Here is a 23,211-nt window from a genome sequence, read left to right as displayed (position 1 = left end):
CCGAGTAGGACCAGCGTGTTGCGCTACAGGACGGAGGTGCACTGGGCCAGTGGGTTGGTACTGGTGGTGGCAGGCGCCTCCTTCCCACTATTACACGCAGTGAGGTGGGCTACACACGAGCCAAGGCGTATGATGCTCCTGTTACGTCCCTACGAGATTTGAAGTGAGGCTGAAACGCTCGGATTGAACACTGTGGCGTCTTGTCTTCCGCCAGTCAGCAATCTATTTTCTGTGTTTAACACTATGTTTAACACGCGGCACATTTCAGCATTGTACACTCATGGTGTGTATTTAGACTTTTTGGTTAGTTTTCAACATTTCAGAAATAAGAAAGACTGTTGACACTTAACAATGAGGATGCTTCAATTATGTTCATGTTGACTAAGGTATTAATTGAAACAATATTTAATAGGGTTAAACCTAACCCAATGCTATTGTTATAATGCTTATTACTGCATTAACTAATGTTAACTATTGTACCTTTATGGTACCTTTCAGTGTCCCTGGTAGGCCTTTGGATCCATAGGTGATAACATTTGTACTGGTAATGCTGATGTATTCATACAAAATATTCCATATAACATCTCAGTGCTCCCATTTCTTATTTAAATCCGTAAAATGATACAAAAGACTCATACATAATAAATAGAGTAGCCTAGTCCTAGAGTACAGAACATCATGTCAGAGGCCAAACGGGTCAATGAGAAACTTTTTTCACATCTAATTGCCATGGAAACGTGTGCTGCTACGTTGTACAAGATGTCAGAACCACGGTCACGTTTTCGCTTCGCTAGACCCCTTCAGTGCTTGACAGCTCCTAGCAGGAGCTGAAAAAAAAAAACCTCCACATCTCTGCTCATCTTTTTGAACTTGTGATGGAACCACAGTTAATAAGATACACATCAACCACCCACTTTCCAACTTTGCCCAACTGAGTGATTTGCTGCCCATACAGAACTGTTGTTTATTTACCGACTCTGTTTAAAGTGGGCTCAACAACCAAAGGCAGTCTGGTGGACGTCCAGGATCGGTTCCAAGTGTTTTGTTACTAGCCTGTGCAAGACCCTTTCATTTAATCGTGAGGACCCTTAACTTAAGCACCCTTACTTGTTCAGTCAAAGATCTGCTTATGAATGTTAATGTGGTTGAGCCGTCAAGGACTCATAACGTTATTCTGAGTATTTAATGCCTTGTTCAAGGTGATACCAAGGCAGACTCATTCCACTGCAATGCATGTCAAGAAGTCCACGTCAAAGGAAGGAACTACAGCCAATAAGATGCAGCGTGGCATTGGAGCTCACTGCAAATACACTTAAAACCACAAACCATATATTTTCATACAAAGTCATGCCCTAGCATTGCTGAGAGACATCACTAACACAAACACACAGTTAGGACTACTTTGACAAGGATCTTCTTTGGCCTGAAAATAATTTTCATATTTCAGTCTGCAAGTCATAATTGACCAATTTATCTTTTTGAAAACATGACACTGAGACTCATCCACGAGATGGATTTAAATATCAAAGCCTTTTCAGAGTCTATGCCCACAGTGAAATCATCCTCCTACCCATAAACCTGTTGGCCCGAATAAGATCCCCTCCTAATTACATTCTGCACTCAGTGAACCGGAATGAAGTCCTGTTGTTGCCAAGTGCGAGATGATGCATCGCTGCATTACTGTCTGTCCGTACGCTACTGGCTGGAGGGACCGGAGCCTAAACACAGTGATTATTCATTGTAGACGTTTCTATGCTTTACATGGGGAGCTTCATGAGCAGTAGGCACCAGGAGGCTGATGATCGTTCACGCTATGTGTTGTTGCTAATGCTAATTACCAGTCAAATGTTGGATGCAAAAGGATGGAGGTGTAATCTGTGTGGCAAACTGTCGTTCTTCTACGTGACCGGAGGACCAAGCACGACTGGGAATACAGAGGGTTAACCCAGCAAGATATATAGTGTGTGTGTGTGTGTGTGTGTGTTTTCTTTGTGTGGTTGTGTACGTCACGTGTGTGTTTGTGGAAGTGTGCGAGAGAGAGAGTGTGTGTTTGTATTCCAGTATACAAGCAAGGGGGCGTAGAGATGCTTTGTGTTCTGGTATATAGAGAGATTGAGGTAGAGAGAGATAGAGGTGGGTGGAGACGAGAGAGAGAGAGAGAGAGAGAGAGAGAGAGAGAGAGAGAGAGAGAGAGAGAGAGAGAGAGAGAGAGAGAGAGAGAGAGAGAGAGAGAGAGAGAGAGAGAGAGAGAGAGAGAGAGAGAGAGAGAGAGAGAGAGAGAGAGAGAGAGAGAGAGAGAGAGAGAGAGAGAGAGAGGCTGCAGACACAGGGACTGTTGTGAGAGAGGAGAAATGGCAGATGAGTCAGTTGTGTTGCTGCTGTTTAATACGGTCCTGCTGCACATCCACAATGACACCATCACCCCGACAACATGCACCTGCGGCCACTCCTGCCGCCCGGCGCTCTAAATAGTCGGCCAGTGACACTGATTCACCCTGACCGCTGCTCACACCGGGGCACAGATGGCTCCCACAGTACAGGCCACCCTGCGCTTCGCTGGAGTGATATGAACCAGTTTTTTCACCCCCAAAATAATAGTCAAGTATGTAGGAATCTGATGGCCTGCGCTGGTAAATATTATAAAAGGTTTGGGCGGTTTGCCAAGACCCCAGGTTAATTGTTGACATTGTCTTTGTCATGATCTACACCAGCCATGATTTCTGCCCATTCAGCCCCTCTCTCGGTCTACACCTGTTCTGAAATTTGGCAGTTTGCAAGCCATTGACGTCCATTGGCTGGTTAGGGGTAGTGCATACAAACTTCCCTGGTAAGGTAGTTTCATGCTGCACACGAGTTTGGATGTTTCCACGCCACTGAGAGGTGAACCAAACACTTGAATGTCCGTGTTTTAAATTTGCAATGACTTTACTATGATTTTACTTTTGTAAAGTTTCTATTGCTAACATGCATGCAGACTCTCTCACACACAGCTTTCCTTCGTCGAGAATAATTAAGGCTCAATCTTTTGTTCCATCCCAGTGTGAGGGTCCGGGCAGAAATAAAGACAGGGGGTCCTAGACTATAGTAAAGAAAAATTATGTTTACAAAGGCTGACATTTACAGGGCTGTCCATCTGTGTTCTGGCTCTCCATAGTGAAAACCTCCACCCCTAGCACTTTCCTATCCATATTAAAAACCTTCACCCTGGCATTCTCCTCTGTTTAGTGAAAACATCCATCCTGGCATTTTCCTCTCCATGCCAAAGGAAAGAAACAACCGAGAAAAGGAACACTGACGCCAGACACGAGTCTAAAGACTTATTTGTGTGGTCTGACCTTCTCACTGAAAGGGACATTGCTAATGGTAGGGCTATTGTCTTGAGCTAATCAGATAATGAACCGCTACACCTAGCGACATGAAGCCGCTGAGCCCAAACAAAGTGCCCCTGCTTAGCATTCCCTCCTCGTGTCACTGGTGTCATGCTAGCGCGCCGCGGGAGAATGTGCTCAAGCACGCTAGCGAATTAGCGGGACGGTGGGTAACACGAGGAGGGAGGGAGAAATCGTGATGGGGGGGGGGGGGGGTTTATGTGTGTGCATGATTGGACTGGGAGGGGGTTACATGTGTGTTTTATGGGCGGGTGGGTGTTATGTGTGTGTGCATGTTGGAATAGGGGTTATATGTGTGTGTCTGTGTGATGGGTAGGTGGGTGGGTTTTATGTGTGTGATTGGATATGTGTGTGATGGCCATTGGTGTGGGGGAGGGGCTTGGGGTGGGGGGGAGAGGGGGCTTGCGGCGTTTTCTAAACTGACACGTGAGCTAAGTGTTTGTTGTGGTAACACGCGGACGGCTGTGCCCAGCATGGGGTCGTCTCTCCCGCCCCCAGCCCCCCCAAACCCCCTCAAGACAACTGCCTCTATGATCTTGGTGGCGCGGGCGTCTGATCCACGCGGTGATCCACAGCATCAGCACGCTGCACGCCAGGGGGGGGGGGGGGGGGGGGGGGGGGGGTACAGGTCTCGTTCTGATGACATCCATGTTATGTCTTTCAAAGGGAAGTGGGTCCCTTCAGAAGAGAGAGGCAGGGCGGTTGATGTTTTGTTGCTCTTATTCTTTATAAATATGTGACCGCTGAACGGCTTGACTCTGCTCCAGGGATTCTTCCCTCAGAGGACACACACGTACACGGATGGGGAGCTGTGTGTGTGCACCTTTGTGCGTGGGTGGAGTGAGATTGTGTGTGTTTGTGTGGTGTGGTGTGGTGTAGTGTTTGTGTGTATTGCCGGGTGTGTGTGTGGGTGCGTGTGGGTGCGTGCGTGCGTGCGTGCGTGCGTGCGTGCGTGTGCAATCAATTCTGTGTACTGCTCTAGTTAGTCACGACTCCTGTGCCCAGGAGAAGAGCAACAGTGTGGAGAGGTGAATGTGTGTGTGTGTGTGTGTGTGTGTGTGTGTGTGTGTGTCCTACCTGCCTTTGTTTTCTACAGCCGATCCTTTCAGCCTCCAGAATGCCAGAGACCTGGTTGCCAAGGGAACCTCCTGTGTTGACAAAGCCGGGATGGCTCACCTCTCTGTTGATGGCTGCGATAGTGACTGAGTGTGTGTGTGTGTGGGGGGGGTGCCAGAGGGTGCCGGTGGGTGTCCTTCTGAAAAGGAACTAGGCAACAAACACCAGAAGACTAAGTCGACGAGTTCAAACCGAATGCCAAGGAAGCACTGGCTGTGTGCTCCACAAAGTGGGCACTTTTCTAAATAGACATTTGTCAGTAGTAGCGGTGATGTTTACAATCGGTACAACACTGGAGGGGCCCATCTGCTGCCAATTTTTTGGAATTTTATTCAAGATCATTTTTGGGTTATAGCTGCCGGTGCGTGCATTTCTAATGACTACAGCGCACTGTTTTAATAAAGAATCATACTTCCTAGGTTGATCGGGGGTCTTCTCATTAAAACAATTGCCAAACAATGTACGAACGGTCTGAGACATTTCCGAGGATGTGAAAGTGCTCCCCCAGTTCATCGTCGTGACACTCCGGAATTGTTTCCATTCCTCTGCTCAAATGAATGCAAATGCATCCATGTTTCTATTCCCAAGATAGAACACAGAGATGCATCCTCATTTAAAAAAATAGGGGACATTTATAGAGCATTCAAATACTGTGGAAGAGGCAGCAGTTGCACTTTCCCCCTTTATGCCGTACTTTGTATTGAACACCGACTGACAGGTCTTCCTTCAGTCAGTGACAGCTGGAGATGAGAGCCGTGTCTGGAGATCTGGTGCGTGGGAGAGAAACTGCATCTGTGTGGACCGTAGAAACTGACTCAAGCGCCTGCTTCCCCCTACTCCTGCAGAGTGGCTTTCATCCAACATGTTTGAGCCCAAAGCGACAGACAAGGGCAGGGAATACTGCACTGACAGCATCCAACACTTAATTAGTACAAAACCAGTGACATGCATGGGCGATACATATATAGCTAATGGTTGATAACTTCTGTATATAATGTTGATTTGATGAACTATATGTCCATTGATTTGCCATGTGTATCTTGTGCAGAGACACAGGAGATGGATGCCACCTCAGAGAGGGAATATGGGTAATCCTAAAACAGTGGCTAAGAAACCAGCATGTGGCCTCCACTGTCCAGCCAGTATGGTATGGCCCAACTTCATGATCCCATTGAAAACGTTAGTAGTGGGGGGAGTGGACAAAAGGGAATGTCCTTCCGCATGTCCCCACATGCTAGTGCCACAGCCCTATAGGTCAACTGAACTGCATTTAGCATATGCCCATCAACTTGGAGCTCGCTTAGGTGTAAAAAATACCAGGTTGCCGGTATCCATGAAGAGATGGGAAATAATTGCTGCAGTGGCCCTCATTGCCAGAAGGTGGCACTGAAGCCATCCTACCAATCATCGAAACTTCTTCTAAAATAAGTCGATTTGATTTTGTGGGCTCTGTTCCTAGGAGACAAATACTTTTAGCATTGGTAAACTATACTACTGGGTACCCAGAGGCAGTGCTCCTTACAGCCAAACAAATGACCATGCACTATTCCTCCTCAGTGTCGGGATCCCAAAGCAGATCAAGGGATACTATCCATTACCAGAGTGGGCCTTGAGCAACCGTTCATACAACCGTTAAGAACATCAGTGTATCACCGGCAAATTGATTGCCTTGTAGAGTGCAACAAAAAACACTCAAGCACATGCTACGCAAGTTCATTGACAACGATGAAATTGGAACCAGCCTCTCCATGTTTTCATAAAGAGCTAGCCCAGGCCTCGACTGGCTTCTTACCTTCAAACTGCGTTATGCACACACACCCATTGCTCTGCTCGTGGGAGGAACAGCCTTGTCCCCACGGGACCCTCATTGAACAAGTGGAGGCGATGAGGTGGTCAGAGGAGCGCCAGTTCAAATTGACCATATAGAAGACTTTGTTGAGATTTCTTCGACGCAGCCAATCAAGTGACCCACCAAGGGAGGAGGTGAAAGTGATCCCCGACCTGACGCCACAACAGAGGGGGGGGAGATGTTCTACCCTATCCCAGGAGATGGACACCTTACATGGCAGAACTGGAAACCAGTGTACCTACAGGGTTCCGAGAGCACTAGTGCCTGATGCAGCCAAAACCAGATGGTGCTCACTGGTTTTGTCAGAAAGATTCAAATGAAATGTCACGGTTTGACACAAATCCAATGCCACATGTGAAGGAATTGATGGACCACCTGGGCAAAACCTGTTTCAAAAGAACTCTGGATTTAACAGAAGAGATAATCGTCAACGTCAGCCTTTGTGACGCCTGATGGGCTATATCCTCCACTCATCTCCCTGATTTATCCTATGGCTATCTTAGGGATATGGTGATCTACAGCTGGGAATATCACTTGATGTTGCTGCCGAAGTTGCTTGATTCTCTGCAGGAAGCGGGTCTTACCCTAAGAACTGTTATGCTGGGGTACAGTAAAACAGAGAACCTGGAATACACCAGGCCAAAGTTCAGGCCATGCATGGCACTGTCTTTCACTGATCACAAAAATATTTTTTTCTGGGCCGAGCTAATTATTATAGAAAGTTTTTCCCCAACTTTTCCATTCAGGTTGCATGCCTCAGAGATTTGACCAAGAACAAGAACTCCAAAATGGGGAACTGGCTTGAAAAGGCAGAACCGCAGTCAAAGGGGTCTTAGAAAGCCTACTCAAGGACCTTTTGGATTGATGACAGTTCATGTCCCATTTGAATGGATGGCTAGAAATTAAGAAAGCAATGGGAGGATTACAAGATGTTTCTTGAGCCGCCAAGCATTTTACTTCTTTATTCACAGGTCAGGCCGTTGCCATGGAAATGGTGATGCCCTCTGCAGCTGGGACACACACATCAGAGCAGGAAGTGGGGGACGTGGCATAACGAGAGGGTGCATTATTGCTGGAAGATGCATCCACTCAAAATTTGTTATTTTTGTGGTCTGATGTGAAAATGTGAAAATAATAAATTATTTTGAGAGAACACATCCCTAGCTGTTCATGGGTGCCAGACGCATCGCCTCTATCAAGATATTAAACTGCAGACCGGTCCCAGGTGATCAATGACCTAGCAATGAGAAGTGGGCTCCTACGCGAACGCCTTACAGCATGAAGGTAAGACGTGTGCTTATTTTCCATGCCCACTGAAAGTATATCCACGAATAGCAGTCTGGTCTTCTTTTTAAATTGTTTTTCATGTCCGCCATGGGAATAATGGTCTAGTTTTTGCCCATTGCCTCTTGAATAGTAGCCTATGGGTTGTGTTTCTTGCTGTATTTTGTGGTGGCATTAGTGGTGTTCCTCTGGTTTTTGGGGGCTTTTGACGCATCATGGCGCAGCACAAATGGTGATGGGCCTATTAAAGCAAAGTTGAAACAGTTATAATTTCTGTATCATTTGTTGAAGATGCACTGTCCGCCCGACAGCTATTGAGTGATTATAATGCTTTGTGTGAGCCAATTCAATTTTAAGGCCGCTCCTAGGAATCCATGTTGCCTGTTAATCACATTTGCATAAACTGTTATAATTCTACCACATGTGCGAGGAAGCAACAAAACTCCGAACATTTAAATCTTACTGACAGCAACTTTAAATTCCAAGTATTGTCCTAATCCATGTCTGAATAACAGCATTTCATAGTGTCATTTGGAATAATAGCTGGGCAGACATTTGCTTCATGTTTTGAATAATTTTCCTCTACAGGTACCTGTAAATGTATATAAGCCCAATCTTTTGTCAATTGAGACATCAGCCAAATGGGTTTTAAAATGTGCCTCTATTACATCAGTGCTTACATTTTAAGTTGTCATCCTTTTCACTGGAATGACACATTTCAAAAGGATGTGCCTAACATGGTGGTTATAGCCACTAAAGTTCTTCTATGCAATCATATCTGGTTTACATATGCATCCAAAACAGATCGGCCTGTCAAATATTAACATCATAAACTTGAGTAAAAGCACACACACAGTCCAGATCCGTTCATGCCGATCAACAAGAAAACCCCAGTTCATTACAGAAAAAACAAAAAGCAGTTTTATTAGAGGAGCAACATAGACAACCTCAAATGCATACCACACACAGTACAGAACAGGACTGTACAAAGAGCACTGTACAAAATAGTAGTGTCCACCATCACAAAATACACATTAGTCCATTCAAAAACATAAAGACTCCATCACTGATAAACCGATTCCGACGGCAAACGCCACGAGACACATCAGCACACGGATCAGCACGCCGCCTCGACCCCGCCCGCCCGCCCGCGTCGCGCGGCGTTTTGCTTGGCCGCCACCACCGCCGTCCCGCTAGGCCTTGTTGATGCAGCCCTCGCGGATGAGGAAGTCGTAGATCTTGCGCGTCTTGTTGACGTCGATCTTGATGAGCGAGCGGGCCTGGGCCAGCCGCAGGCCCCCCTGGCGCCGGCACTCGCTGAGCAGGGCCTGCTTGTACTCCAGGTAGGCCCCCGGCACCAGACGCACCACCTGGCACAGCTGGGGGGGGGGGGGGGGAGAGGGAGGCGTGTGAGCGAAGCACTCTAGGCCGGGGCAACGCGCCACTAGGGCTGCTACGATTAATCTCATTTTGATCGCAATTTCGATTTTTGGTTCATACTACAGTCACCAACCTAGTACAATGGAGTTAAAACGTTTTATTTATTTACTACTAGTTTTGTTTTATTCATTAAATGTTTCAAAGAAATGGATAGAAACAGCTGCACATATTTTTATACAACATTGTGATTTTTTTAAGGGGGAAATATCAAAGTCCTCAGTTACAAAGTGTTTGAATTATTTTGATTTCAATATTGACCAAAATAATCGTGATTATCATTTCCATAATTGAGCAGCCCTACGCGCTACTGCTGGGCCCCATTCATGGTGGAGGATAAGGACATACCTGCACGCTGATCAATTTTGAGTGTATTGTGGTTTCATTAGATGGCCTCATTTTACTTTAATTATTAATAATGAGGATTTGATAAGCTAGTGAGTCTGTAATTTAATCTTCTCACCAGGGGTGGAAGTCTAGACTATGAAGGTCAGACAGCCGGACTGCTTTACTCTAAAGAGTTGTTAATTAATAACAGCTAATGAATAACAACAGCACCTGTCTCGCCCTCTAAATAAGTGAACCCGGACCCCCGTACCTCCTTCTCCCTCTCGTTCAGCTTCTCGGTCCCGGGGAGGCCCGTGAGGTTCAACGGGGGGGCGCTCCTCCTGCCCGTCGCTGTGGAAACAGGCGGGAAGCAGGCACACAACAAGGCGGTCAAACAAACCCACCCGAGACCTGGAGAGCCGCCCGCCCGGTTGGGTGGGTCTCAGATAACATGATAACCAGACTGAGCACAACCTCAAGACTCAGTGAGGCCATTGTTGGGAGGGAGGGAGAGAGGGAGGGGGAGAGCGAAGGGGAGGGAAGGGGGGGAAGGAGAGGAGAAGTAGAGAGGGATGGAATGAGGAATCGAGGGAGGGAGCAAAGGGGAGGGAGGGAGCGAAGGGGAGGGAGGGAGGGAGCGAAGGGGAGGGAGGGAGGGAGCGAAGGGGAAGGTGGGAGGGAGGGAGCGAGCAAAGGGGAGGGAGCGAGCGAGCAAAGGGGAGGGAGCGAGCGAGCAAAGGGGAGGGAGCGAGCGAGCGAGCAAAGGGGAGGGAGGGAGCGAGCGAGCGAGCAAAGGGGAGGGAGGAGAGGGATTGAGGGAGGGGGGAGAGGGATTGATGGAGGGGGGAGAGGGATTGAGGGAGGGGGGAGAGGGATTGATGGAGGGGGGAGAGGGATTGAGGGAGGGGGGAGAGGGATTGATGGAGGGGGGAGAGGGATTGAGGGAGGGGGGAGAGGGATTGAGGGAGGGGGGAGAGGGATTGAGGGAGGGGGGAGAGGGATTGATGGAGGGGGGAGAGGGATTGAGGGAGGGGGGAGAGGGATTGAGGGAGGGGGAGAGGGGTTGAGGGAGGGAGGAGAGGGATTGAGGGAGGGAGGAGAGGGATTGAGGGAGAGGGCAGAGAGGGATTGAAGGGAGGGAGAAATGAAGGAAAGGGAGGTAGGATAGAAGGAGAGAGAAATAAATAAGAAAATATATGTCTGTGTAAATTCGAGCAATAAAAACAATTCTGATTATGCGCTCCATTTATCTTTTTTGGGCAAAAGGCAACAAGGAAGTGAGCAAGGGAGGTGGGAGGAGGAGATAAAGATATACGCTGTCTCTGAGTGTATTTATGGAGGTGCTTCTCCGAACGCATTCATCTGTCGACGCTGGGAGGGGTGCCAGGAAGACGGCACAACACGGGAGGAATAGACGGAGGATGAAGGGAGACTAGGAGGAGGAATAAAGAGAGGCTTCTTACTTGACATGGTGATGGTGGTGACAACAGGAGTGATGCCAGAGTCTCTGTGATCAAGGGACAAGTGAGTCACTACACATCCCGACACAAACAAATACACAATGTTTGGGACTTCTAGTCCAGTTTAAAAGGCAGGATCTTTGGAATATTATCCAGGAGAATAGCCAAATGTACAGAACTAAAAGTAACACTATGAATACTATTTATACACACAGCCTCAATTATGATTCAGTATCTCTGCAGCTTTTGTCTAAAAAATGTGTGGTTTTAGTTAGTAACTAAGAATGAGGGGTCTCACATGGCGGCCTGTTTACTGAGCCACTGCTGGCAGGCGCGGCCATCTTGGATGTACTGCAGGACATCACACAGCATGGTCCGCTTCCTGCGCTCGTCCTCACGCACGCGCTTCACCCGCTCGTACACCTTGGCACCTTCCGGAAACACACACACACACACACACACACACACACACACACACACACACACACACACACACACACACACACACACACACACACACACACACACACACACACACACACACACACACACACACACACACACACACACGGTCAGAGGAGGGCTCGATCCAAGGTTCTCAAATTGAAGTTTCTCGAATTACATTTCTTCCAATAACGTTTCCTCAAATCAGAAATCCTTGAAGGAAAGTTCTCTAATTGTTTTTTTAACTGACGTACCATAACTGTGTTAAAAATAAAATTGAACCTGCATGTATTTGTATCATTAACGTATGTGAAAAAAGAAACTGTATGTTGACCGTCAAACTGCCACTATGCGCCAAATGCCAGATGCCAATTTTATCTTCAAATGGGCAGACGCTCTTGAAAAAACATAATTTTGATACATCCTGAAAACCGTGTAAAGTAAACCCAAGAAAATGTTCAGCATGCCAAGCAAGCCAATCACGTTCATGGCTCCAGCATTTGTTCCCATCTCTCCCAGAAACGTGCCCGTGCCCCAGCCCCCTGTTCGCTTGTCACGCCGACGGAGGGTCTTGGGCCACGGGTGACACTCACTGCAGAAGGACTGGATCCCTGCCTTCCTGTACTCCTGCAGTCTGCGTATCTCCCTCCTCAGCTCAAACTCCACTGGAAGGGAAGGCAAGGGTTAGACACAATGGATACCAGGGCTGGATTTGATCCCTGCACACACACACACACACACACACACACACACACACACACACACACACACACACACACACACACACACACACACACACACACACACACACACACACACACACACACACACACACACACACACACACAGCACCTTTGAGATCAATGCTTGCGGACATCAAAGCCAGACACGCTGTGAGCTGTTACTAATGGTGGTGACTCAGTAACAGGGCTGTTTGTCTGCTGGTCGCTCCCTGTCATCGTGCACTAAACGAGATCAAAGCTAATTAACCTAGGGGCACACGTTTAGAGATGCACGTAGACCGGTGTGGGACAAGGCAAACGCTACGACCAAGTGCTAAGCTACCGAGATTAAACACAGATCCTTAGTCAAATCTTTATGTACTGTCTATATATACGTGCAAAGACTTCAAGTTCAATATTCCGTTAAAATTAGTAGTCTTTTCTCGATGTCTTTATGTGTGTCGATGTGTATCCTGCCGATGTAAAGCATTGAGTGGCCGCTAGGCTTGGACTAAAAATGCGATGTTAAACGGTGAACACTGTTTGCATGAAGGCGATGTGTACACAACTTGGCACCACCATGAACGGCTCTCTGTGTGCGGGGCCAGCATGGTGGGAGCATGACTCACAGGGCAGGCTGACTTTAATCCAAAGAAGCTGCCCAGATTAACAAATTGGGGCCACACAAAGACTTTTAGGAGCGGAGTGAATAAATGTCTTCAAACCGAAAATTATTTATACATTGCATATATATAAAAAAAACAACACCTCTCTAACCTATAATTTCTCACTGCCTTTCCCCTCCCCCCCCCCCCCCCCAAGAAGCTTGTGCTTTTTGTCAGGCCATCAGTGTCAATAAGAACTTGTTCTTAATGAGCTGCCTGGTTAAATAAAGGTAAAAAAAACCAAACATTAAATACAGATTGTAATCCAATTCGTTTTTTTTACTTTTTTATGTGTATTTTGTGTCAGAGTGAAACGGTAGGTTTTTGTCTCAACGTTCGCACAGTTCTATTCTTAGTCGCGCTGTGCTGAGTGCGGGGCCCCGGGGACTCACGGGCGTGGCTCTCGATGAACTTGTCGTGCTCGGTGGGGCCGGCCACCCGGGCGAACCTCCTCATGACGTCGTAGAGCTCCTGCACCTCCTTCGGGTAGCAGCGCTCCAGCACTGGGAGGGCGAGGATGGATGGAGAGATGGGGAGGGAGAGAGGGAGAGATGGGGAGGGAGAGAGGGAGAGAGGGAGAGAGGGAAAGATGGGGAGGGAGAGATGGGGAGGGAGAGAGGGAGAGATGTGGAGGGAGAGATAAGAAGCCACTACAGACAAATTGTTTAACAAAATGGCTGTGCTACATTGAAAGGCTGTCCTCCACATGATTCTAAGCATGAATGAAAGGAATGCTGAACGACGTTTTTCAGTTAGTGTAGTCAGAGTTTTTATGGATTATTTTGTTAGTGTTTGTATGTTTTTGTTAGTGTATGAATGTTTTTGGTGGCTACCTCGCTGCATTTCTGTGTCAGCCTGGCTGATAATGGTGCTGAAACACACCTATTCTTATTCTTCTTACACCTATTACAATTGCTCCCATTTGGCCATCCTCCACCCCCCCCCCCCCCCCCCCCCCCCCCCAACCAGCCAGGTAAGCACAACGGAGGGGGAGGGGATCCACTGTGGCCCGCATGTCCAGTGTGTCAGCAGAGCCAGAATCAGAAGGTTGAATTTGTGTGTGGGGGGGGGGGGGGGGCTGGAGGAGACGAGCGTGTCGTGTCTGTACTCGGGCAGGGGTTTGGCTCACCCCCCCCCCCTCGGCACTCCCCCCAACCATGCGTGTCGGCCCAATCAGCGTGCTGATTAGCGATAACCTTCTCCACGCCACGGCGGGCGGACATGTCAAGGACGAGGTCGCACGGGCTAAACTCCCCCAGCGGAACGCCCCTCAAACGCTCCTCAGAGACACAGTAACAACGTTCTTTAGAGACGCTGGCCCAACGATACCTAGTCTGAAAGGTTGGAGACAGACTGGCACAGACGTTATGCATGCAGTGGCAACAGGGTGAGGAGATAAAATGGCGGGAAAGCACCCCAGGTCTGTGTGCTTTCCCTGGGCTCGTGTGGGACTGAGAGACCCCCCCCAAGACGCGAGTGCCCCGTGTCTTTTGAGGCACGGCAGAGCGGAGACAGACCCCTGCCCTGCAGCCTCCTGGCGGGGACCACCCTCAGTGAACGGACGAGCCAGTGGCACTTCAGGGGCGCGTGACCGACACGCACACGCAACGCACACATGCTCACACCGAGGTGCGTGCAAAATGCATGCGAGTGCACACACATGTATAACACCCAGTCTTTGACAGTCTCCATGACAACTGGCCGGTAGCTACCCTGGCTCTGCTTTTATCTTGAAAGACTAGGGAGATGAGGGAGAAATGTAGGGAGGGAGGGAGGGAGGGAGAGAGGGAGGGCTGACTGCAGGTAGATAAATAAAACATGGGGGGGGGGGGGCCTTCTGCTACGGTCAGTCTCCCCACACCTGGGGATCACAACAAGCTTATGCAAAAACTAATGAGACCCATTTCTATTCTATTCCATTACCTTTTGCGGTACCCCTTTATCCAAAACAACTTGCATCAGGGCATCTTGCTCAAGGATGTGTAGTTCGGTGGACACTGGGGTTCGAACCCACAACCTTTTGGGTTTGTGTGTTTGGCTAGGGATGTGTGCGTGTGGTTAGGGCTGTGTGTGTGTGTGTGTGTGTGTGTGTGTGTGTGTGTGTGTGTGTGTGTGTGTGTGTGTGTGTGTGTGTGTGTGTGTGTGTGTGTGTGTGTGTGTGTGTGTGTCCGCACAACATCCTGACCACCTAACCATCTTGGGTTAATCAAGGCCGGAGCCCTCTGCAATCTGCGGGCCCTCTCATACCGGAGCAGCCCCGATCCCTGGGCATGGAGAGGGAGCGATCGAATGAGCGAGCGTGGAGAAACGCCAGCTGGGGATCGGCTGAGGTTTCTAATGCCCTGAAACCTCAGGGCGGCTCGCTGCTGTCGGACCTCAAGTGTTCATTCCATCGGCGAGAGGGGGGGAGGCTATTCCTAGAGAGGCAATTATGCACCGCAAAACTGCAGAACTGGCACGGGGCCCAGGCCACTGCTCTGGGCTGCGGTCGTAAACAACCTGCCCCCACACACACACACACACACACACACACACACACACACACACACACACACACACACACACACACACACACACACACACACACACACACACACACACACACACACACACACACACACACACCTCGACCTCCCTAACCCCCACCCCCCCAGAAATACTGCACACTCCTTGCCCAAGAGGCCGTGGAGGTTGACGCTCTTTGTTGCATTTTATTATGTTATTGTTGTATGAGGGCATCCATAGCAACACAAAACAAACATACCGCCACCCGCGCACATACAATGCATCCGGAACAACGTGTGATGCGTTAGTGGAGTGTTGAATGTGACTAGTGTGAAGCTGGCTGAGATACAGTGTGCAGCCCAAGAGAACTCACTCTGGAATTTCCGTAGGTTTATCAGCCCGTGGTCTCGGACGATTCTGGAATAAAAACACATTGGATTTGGTGTTATGACCCGTGAACCAAGCTCTGAAGTAAAGTAAAAGCTTTAGGGGGGAAAAGTAATCGTCTATGTTGAATGTATACATATATATATATAATGCATAATATTAGTGATCAACCGATATATCTGCCGGCCAATATAATGGGCTGATATTTGCGTTTTTTACGTGTATGGACATCAGGGGATTTCTTTCGCCGATTATTTTTATTTTTTTATAATTCTTCCCGGCATGATTAACAGACAGTAACAATAAATGTTCCTTTTTTAAATTGAGACTTTTAACATTTGTTATCATCATTATGTTATTTTTATGATGTAAATTGAGGGAGCAAAATCAGTATCGGCTCCTAATACCAGCTCAATAAAACGGTAGCGGTCATCGGCTAAGGCTGATGAAAGAAAATTGGTATCGGCCCTAAAAAAATCCATATCGGTCGAGCCCGACATAATATATACAGGTCATGTGCTACAGCCTCTCGCCACCGAAGTGAGGAGAAGTGAGGTGGCATTTGTGGAAATACTAAGCGGTCAGTGTTTGGGATCAAATCAGGGCTGGGCGGCGGCGTCTCGGCACAGAGAGAGGAGCGAGCGAGAGAGGAGAAGGGGAGTGAGACTGAGAGGAGAAGGGTAGCCCAAATGTCAGAAGTTTAATATATTGGAGATTTTCGGGGGCGCAAATGCCGAGCGAAAGAGCACACGAAATTTATTCCAAAATGGTGTGATTAGCCGAGGCCCCTTTATGAAATATGCATGCTATTAATAGATAAAACACCTGCGATTATGAATGGGCTTTGATTGACGCTCCAGAAGGTAACAAATATTTAAACAGGGAGAATTATTTGGTCAAAGTTTAAATGAATGCTAATATTTGGCTCATGAATCTAAATTAATTAGTTTAAAGAAAATTACGCACCCTATTTAAACTGCCCCGCCCCCCCCAGCTTTATCTGGACTAAATTAAATAATTGATTGGGCCAAAGCTCAACGATTAGCATCATATATAAAATTGTACATAGTAGTCAGCAAGTATTGCGTTAAGAATAGCCGCGGGCAATGTGTCTAAGTTTTAAGCGCTTACTGTGCCATCTAGGGGCAGCAAGGACTCATTGCCTTATTAAATAAATCCCTGTTCCACTTACTTCTTCCTGCGCTGTCTTTCCTTTAGTCGTGAGTGATATATATCCACGACTGCAACCTTTAAAGCTAGAAAGAAATAATAATTGTATTTATATATTATAAATGTATTAATTTGGTTGAAATCACTCAAATCATGACAATGTTTTTGCTCACAGTGCAAGACGTCCGAGTCATCGTCCACAAAGTCAATATCTTTCAGATCCCATTCAGCGTAGTTGTCAAACTCCTACACAGGAAAAATTTTGAATCTCGTCAGTCATGCATGATAACAGAAAGTGGCGACTAACCTCAAATTGAAAACTGTAGATTGTACATTTCAAAAATATTTCACAAATGATCGTTTCCTCACCTAATGCATAACTTTAAATGAAATATTTCTGTAGGCCTATTACAAAATAATAAGTAGTAGTAGTAGCAGTAGAAGTAGTAGAAGAAGCAGTAGTAGTAGTAGTGGTATCACTAATAGTGGCAGCAGCAGCAATAGTAGTAGTAGAAATAGTAGTTGTAGAAGCAGGAATAGTAGTATTAGTAGAAGAAGTAACAGCAGTAATAGTAGTAGCAGCAGTAATAGTAAATCTGTGATCACCTCCATGAAGTCTGCCCTGGCAGGCATGTATCCCGCCATGTCCCTGGACAGAACCGAGTCAAACGTGGGCCTGGGGGGGTCCTCTGTGGCTGGGAGCAGATGGAACGCTATACATGTTTCTATACATTTCAATTCATTATTATTATTATTTACATTGTCAAAATGTTTTATTCAAATGCGTAACCTAGCAATGATTTGTTTTAGGGCAGTTCTAAACCCCTGCGTGTGTGCATGCGTGTGTAAAAGAGTACGTTTGAAGGCGATGGCTCCGTCCGTGGAGCGAGACTCCTCGATCTGTCGCAGGCTGAGCAAGGTGGAGGAGAACAGGGGGTTGTTGATGAAGTTCTTCATGTAGTGGCTCTCGCACTCCTCTTTGCTTTTAGAACGCATCTGATACGCCACATCCTGCCTGTGGGATTCAAGTGGAACGGTGTTAGACTGTAGTATAATGATGTCTTGAGGGAGAGAATAAGATGAAAAATAATAATAATCCTGTGTGTGCCATTTCCTTCAAAGTACCCCCATTTAAGAAACACTGCCCTAGGGTGTCGGCTGTGGTCATTGGGCATGGAACCCAATACCGTGTAGTTGACCATCCTGACCACTAAACTATTCTCACATAATGGATCGATATTTATTGGCGGCATGGCATGTGATAATAATATTTCAATATTTTCAATATTTTTTCAAATAAATGGAGTATCCTTTGTTGAAAGTGTCGATACTTAAGAGTGTGAATACCGATACAATGTCTGTATTTAGGGAGCAGTGTGAGAGGAACCACCTACCAATTGCCAAAGCCACAGTCCATCACGGCCTCCAAGAGAGACATCTCCTCCTGGGCTGTCCACCCAGGGTCCAACACAGGAAAATCTGATGTCTGCAACATGAAAACATAGAGTAAGTCAAACTGCTCCTGGTGTGTCACGTTGTGAATACGAGTGAGTGTTGTTGAGTGTGAGAATCACCTACCATGATTTCATATTTATGATCGCTCTCGTGTTTTTTATACTCAAATCCCTTGGTGAAACACTGAAACACAACAACACACATTTCTCAATTGACTTGCACTATCCCGACCGAATCGGCAGGGGACTAGACAAGAGCTTACATGTACCATCATACCAGTACCTGTAGGCATAGCAGGAAGGGCGAGGGACCGCACTCTGCACACTTTATGTAGGGCTCGGTGAGGTAAGACGAACAGCCCCTGCATGGAGGCTTGTCAAAAGGATCACCTGAAGCCATGGAGTAAGGTAGTCTCAGAACACAGAAAAATAACCAAACTCACTGCTGTCACTGCTTTGATGAGCTGTCTGTGAGCAGCATGGGGTGACTACACCTTGTCATGCATGTTGACATGTGTTTGGGGTTAACCAGCTAGTCAAAAGTGGCCCAACGTTACGCCTCCATTTTTTCTTTGAGCTATACGCTAAGCTAGCTGGATCTTCAGTAGTCCACCTCAAACAGCCACACACAGATAAATGAGCCTCTCTAAAATAACATGTATTTGCAGTGAGCCTTTAACCAAATCATGGTACCGTTACTTACTTCCAAAAGATGCTAAGCGATCCATCGGTAAAGTTAGAACTACAATTGCAAAGCCAGAGTCGATGTTTTCGTTTCTATCGATTTTTCCAACTTGACGTGCAGACCTAGAAAGAAGACATAACTAGACGAGGCTTCAAGCGTCGATCAATCGTGGCTGCGGTTTCTCTGTTCGCCACATGGTGTCGCACTTGCATCAAAATGCAGGGAGAAACAATGGACGTTTCTGTCTCGCTGTCCTTTTCTCTATTGCGCGATGTCTGGGGAAAATACGTGACATTAATTAAGAAACGACTGAAACTGAAGATACAATCTTGTCTTCAAAACAAAAACGTCTTTCTTTACTTTCTTTACAGTGGCTTGGCCGCCACGTGTCTAAACGGTATAGGTTTCACCACTACACTATCCAGTCTATGGCCTAGTAATTAATCATATCAAATGAACACATATCAATGTATTTAATTAAGATGGCTCGATAAGGCAAAGAGGATCTGAAAGCATTTGGTTCATCACTTCATCTCTCTCCCCCCAACCCCCCCCCCCCCCCCCCCCCCTTTCCTCACTCACTCACTCACTCACTCACTCTCTCGCTCTCTCACTCACTCACTCACTCACTCCCTCGCTCACTCGCTCACTCGCTCACTCGCTCACTCGCTCTCTCGCTCTCTCGCTCTCTCACTCACTCACTCACTCACTCACTCACTCACTCACTCACTCACTCACTCACTCACTCACTCCCTCACTCCCTCACTCACTCCCTCACTCCCTCACTCACTCACTCACTCTCTCACTCACTCTCTCCCTTTCTCTGTTATACAATTGCAGTCCTATCAAGCTGTCCAAGACAAGGAGACAGACTGCAACAACTCTGGCCCTGAGGCTTCCCTTCTCAGGGGAATCTATAGTGACAAGTGTGCTTAGACACCCCTGCCTGTACCCCTTTCCCCTTTCCACCCCTCTGGGCTTCCTCGAGCTCCTCACAAAATCAGCTGATGAAGGGCGGTGGGATTCAGATAGGAGACTCGACATACAAGACAATAATCGGGTTAAAAGCACGTTTACATCATTGACTTATCAGCCCTCTGCCGAAACACAGGTTTGTTTAACCAACAAGTCTGACGTGTCAGGAGAGGAATCGACTGGGGATGGATTTTACATCTCAAGATGTCCGTTTTAAAGAAGTGTATATTTTGTGGCTCCTATGCAAGTACAAAGTGCTGCTGAGCTCAAACAGACAGGGGTGGACGGCTCCAGGTCCGGAGAGTGGTGGTCCTGCTGCCGTGTTTTGGCTGCCGCCGTGCGTTGAGCCAGCTAATATCACTCATTGTACCCCAGGGTTGAGCTAATTAGCATCTCCAGATGGCGGGCTCCCAGTGTCGAGCACAACTTTTAGTTTTACTTTCTGCGGCTGGAAGTTACTCACGATTCTAGCGAGGTGACGTGGGCAGAAAAAGAAGACATATCACAAATATGTGTTCATTTGTGCGTGAGATAGCCCACACACTTTCAAAAGTTGAGATGTCCTGATTTCTTATTTTCTTATTGTTATCGATGGAACAGAAAGCAGAATAACAAACAAATATCCTTAGCATGACAAGAGGTAGGATTTGGACAAGGATGATATGATGCTAACAAAGGAAGAAAGACAGACAGACAGACGGACAGACAGACAGAGGTGAGTGTGATTGTCTCCTGCTACGTCTTACCGGCTGCAGCATCATGTCTGTGGACCCACAACCTGCTGTCCCGAGACCCCCACCCCCACCACCACCAGCCCTTTCTCCCCACACCTCCCCTGCCCAGAGGGGAAGGCCTTCAAGACCCAGACCCCTCACCCGCAGCCCCGGCACCAGCCTGTAGGCCCTCTTTAGGGCCCAAAGTATGCCTGCCCGAGTGCATCAAAGAATGGAGAGCCACAGGGTTTCCCTGTATAGACGTGTGCCAAATTAGATGCACAGGCCGAAATAATGCACGCCCCCCTCCCACCCTATTCTATTTGTTAAGAACCCCGCCCTTCCTTAAACACACACAAATACACACACACACACACACACACACACACACACACACACACACACACACACACACACACACACACACACACACACACACACACACACACACACACAGACCCCCCCCAACCCTCTCCCTTTAACTGAGCTCTTGCCAGCTGCTGCAATCTCAATATGAGGCCCGAGAAGAAAGGAAGGCATCTGCCACGCGCCTCGCATGCTCAAAAGAAAATCTGCTCCCCCTCATGGAAATCACATGACACCCTATCAAAAGGCACTGGGGTGAAGAAATGAACAGTTAAGTTAGTGGACCGGCGTCTGTGAGCAGCGCCGCGCCAGTGAGTGGAATTACCTGTAGTCAACTTGGTGGACCTGAATCAAATTGGCCTCGGTTTAATGTGACCACTCAGGCTTTTGTTTGACTGAAGGGATTGATTATAGTCAACACAAAACCAAACCTTCTCGTCTTTCTTTAATTTGCCATGGATGACAAGACAGGCGGTATAATGGTATAATGAGTCTTGAAAGGCTCCTCTAATAGCACTACATCACCCAGCATGCCACTGGATCTGATTAACACACAGCTGCTATGTGTTTTGGTGTTTTTATACTACCTTTGATATGGCTTTATGTACACATCTTACACACATTGACGTTACATTTACCTGCTGGTCAAGATCCTCATTACTACTTTTTGTGTTGCTGTGTGTTGGGGAGTATTTCTAGAAACCTTGGTTGTACAGAGATGATTTTTCATTTGGATTAAAGATAGCGTTTAGTCTTGATGGGCGTAAACGGTCAAGAAATGTAATTTTTTATCCTTACTCTTCCAGAGTGGAGGGATTCCCGGCTGACCACAGACCCTCCCAATCAGTATCAGTAAGTTTCAGAAATCAGAGACTTTTGGTGCTGCAGTGAAAATAAATAAAATATACGAAAATCCAACAGAGTGAGAGATGAGCTGGCTTATGTCTTTAAGACGTGAAACAGTGTCTGTGGGTACAGTCATTTACTCTCTGGTGCAGAAGACTCAAAGCATTGCTATTGCTTGCCTCTCTACATTCTGAGGAGTAATTAAGCAGTGTATTTTAAGCAGAGGTTTACACCAAAACTAGCCCTTAAAAGCCAAGATGACCATATACACACACCGAGTGGTGTTGACCGGACGGAGCAAACACAAAGCCTGACACCAGAGCCAGGGCCGGACAGAGATGTCCTCACGATGCGGCCAGAGGACCGTGGAGAGGGGTTAACATTCCATCACTGACCCTGGACCAGCTCAGAGAGCCGTCCATGGAGCAGTGCTTCAAGAGACGCAGGAGAGTGTGTGTGTGTGTGTGTGTGTGTGTGTGTGTGTGTGTGTGTGTGTGTGTGTGTGTGTGTGTGTGTGTGTGCATGTGCGTGTGCGTGTGCGTGTGCGTGTGCGTGTGCAGGCTAAGAGTGGAACTTGGGCCTTTAAAGTCTTTGAAGGCCGAAGTCCTGTGGTGGAAAAATATAACAAGATGGGCCACCATAATGTGCAGCCACATAACTGCCATAGCTGGCACTTTAAAGTGCCTGTCCATCGCTGCAACGCTCCTGTGTTAACGATAAGGGTAGCGGTCGTAGTTGTACCCCATGCCTGTCATGCCTGAGACCGGGGGTTCGATTCCCCGATGTGGAGGCACTCGAGGAGTGAACTTATGTTTTTATCCACGGCCGTAAACGTGGAACCTGGACAACCCAAACGGATTATCAACCGGCTTGGGCTAAGTGTGTCTGCTGAATGGCGTTCTGTTCGTACACTTAATACCGTGCGATGGAGTTATGAGAAGGGAAACAAGACTTTCCCTTCCCATGCTGTTGGTTTATTCACCAGCGTCTTCGGTTTCCTGCCCCTCTGTGTTATGTGTTTACCCATGTGATCCTGGTGGACTTCCTGTCCCCACGACCATGTGTTTGGCCCCTAGGAGCCCCGCACACCCTGAGGTTCAGAGGGGTCAGCAAGTGGGTGTGGAACGCAAGCATTTACCCCAAACACACACACACACACACACACACACACACACACACACACACACACACACACACAGACACACACACACACACACACACACACACACACACACACACACACACACACACACACACACACACACAGCTCTGAGAACCACATGTGTTGTCAGACCCTCAGCCAAACTGAGGGGGGGGGGGGGGGGGGGTGATGCCGAAGGGTCTGAGGGCCCCTGAGGTGCTGAGCTCATCGCTCCTCCTCCCCCAGCGTTGGAGCTGATAGCTGGGGTAATTCAAA

The 23,211-nt window shown here is 47.6% G+C and overlaps 1 protein-coding gene across 1 annotated transcript; it reads right to left on the bottom strand.

Annotated features, from left to right (window-relative positions):
- Positions 1 to 8,271: 8,271 nt before the first annotated feature.
- Positions 8,272 to 19,024, bottom strand: tada2a (transcriptional adaptor 2A). Its single transcript, XM_056612240.1, has 15 exons — positions 18,913 to 19,024; positions 18,493 to 18,599; positions 18,334 to 18,393; positions 18,150 to 18,241; positions 17,613 to 17,770; positions 17,362 to 17,450; positions 16,929 to 17,001; positions 16,778 to 16,841; positions 15,572 to 15,615; positions 13,086 to 13,196; positions 11,900 to 11,971; positions 11,161 to 11,293; positions 10,866 to 10,909; positions 9,674 to 9,753; positions 8,272 to 9,017 (listed from the first exon to the last, which is right to left on the bottom strand). The coding sequence occupies exons 1-15, from the start codon at positions 18,935 to 18,937 to the stop codon at positions 8,832 to 8,834; spliced, it is 1,338 nt and encodes a 445-aa protein (XP_056468215.1). The 5' UTR covers positions 18,938 to 19,024; the 3' UTR covers positions 8,272 to 8,831.
- Between the last annotated feature and the right edge of the window lie 4,187 nt (positions 19,025 to 23,211).

Source organism: Gadus chalcogrammus, chromosome 16 (genome assembly GCF_026213295.1).
Source record: "Gadus chalcogrammus isolate NIFS_2021 chromosome 16, NIFS_Gcha_1.0, whole genome shotgun sequence".
Taxonomy (NCBI): domain Eukaryota; kingdom Metazoa; phylum Chordata; class Actinopteri; order Gadiformes; family Gadidae; genus Gadus; species Gadus chalcogrammus.
This window is presented reverse-complemented; position numbering and strand designations above follow the sequence as displayed.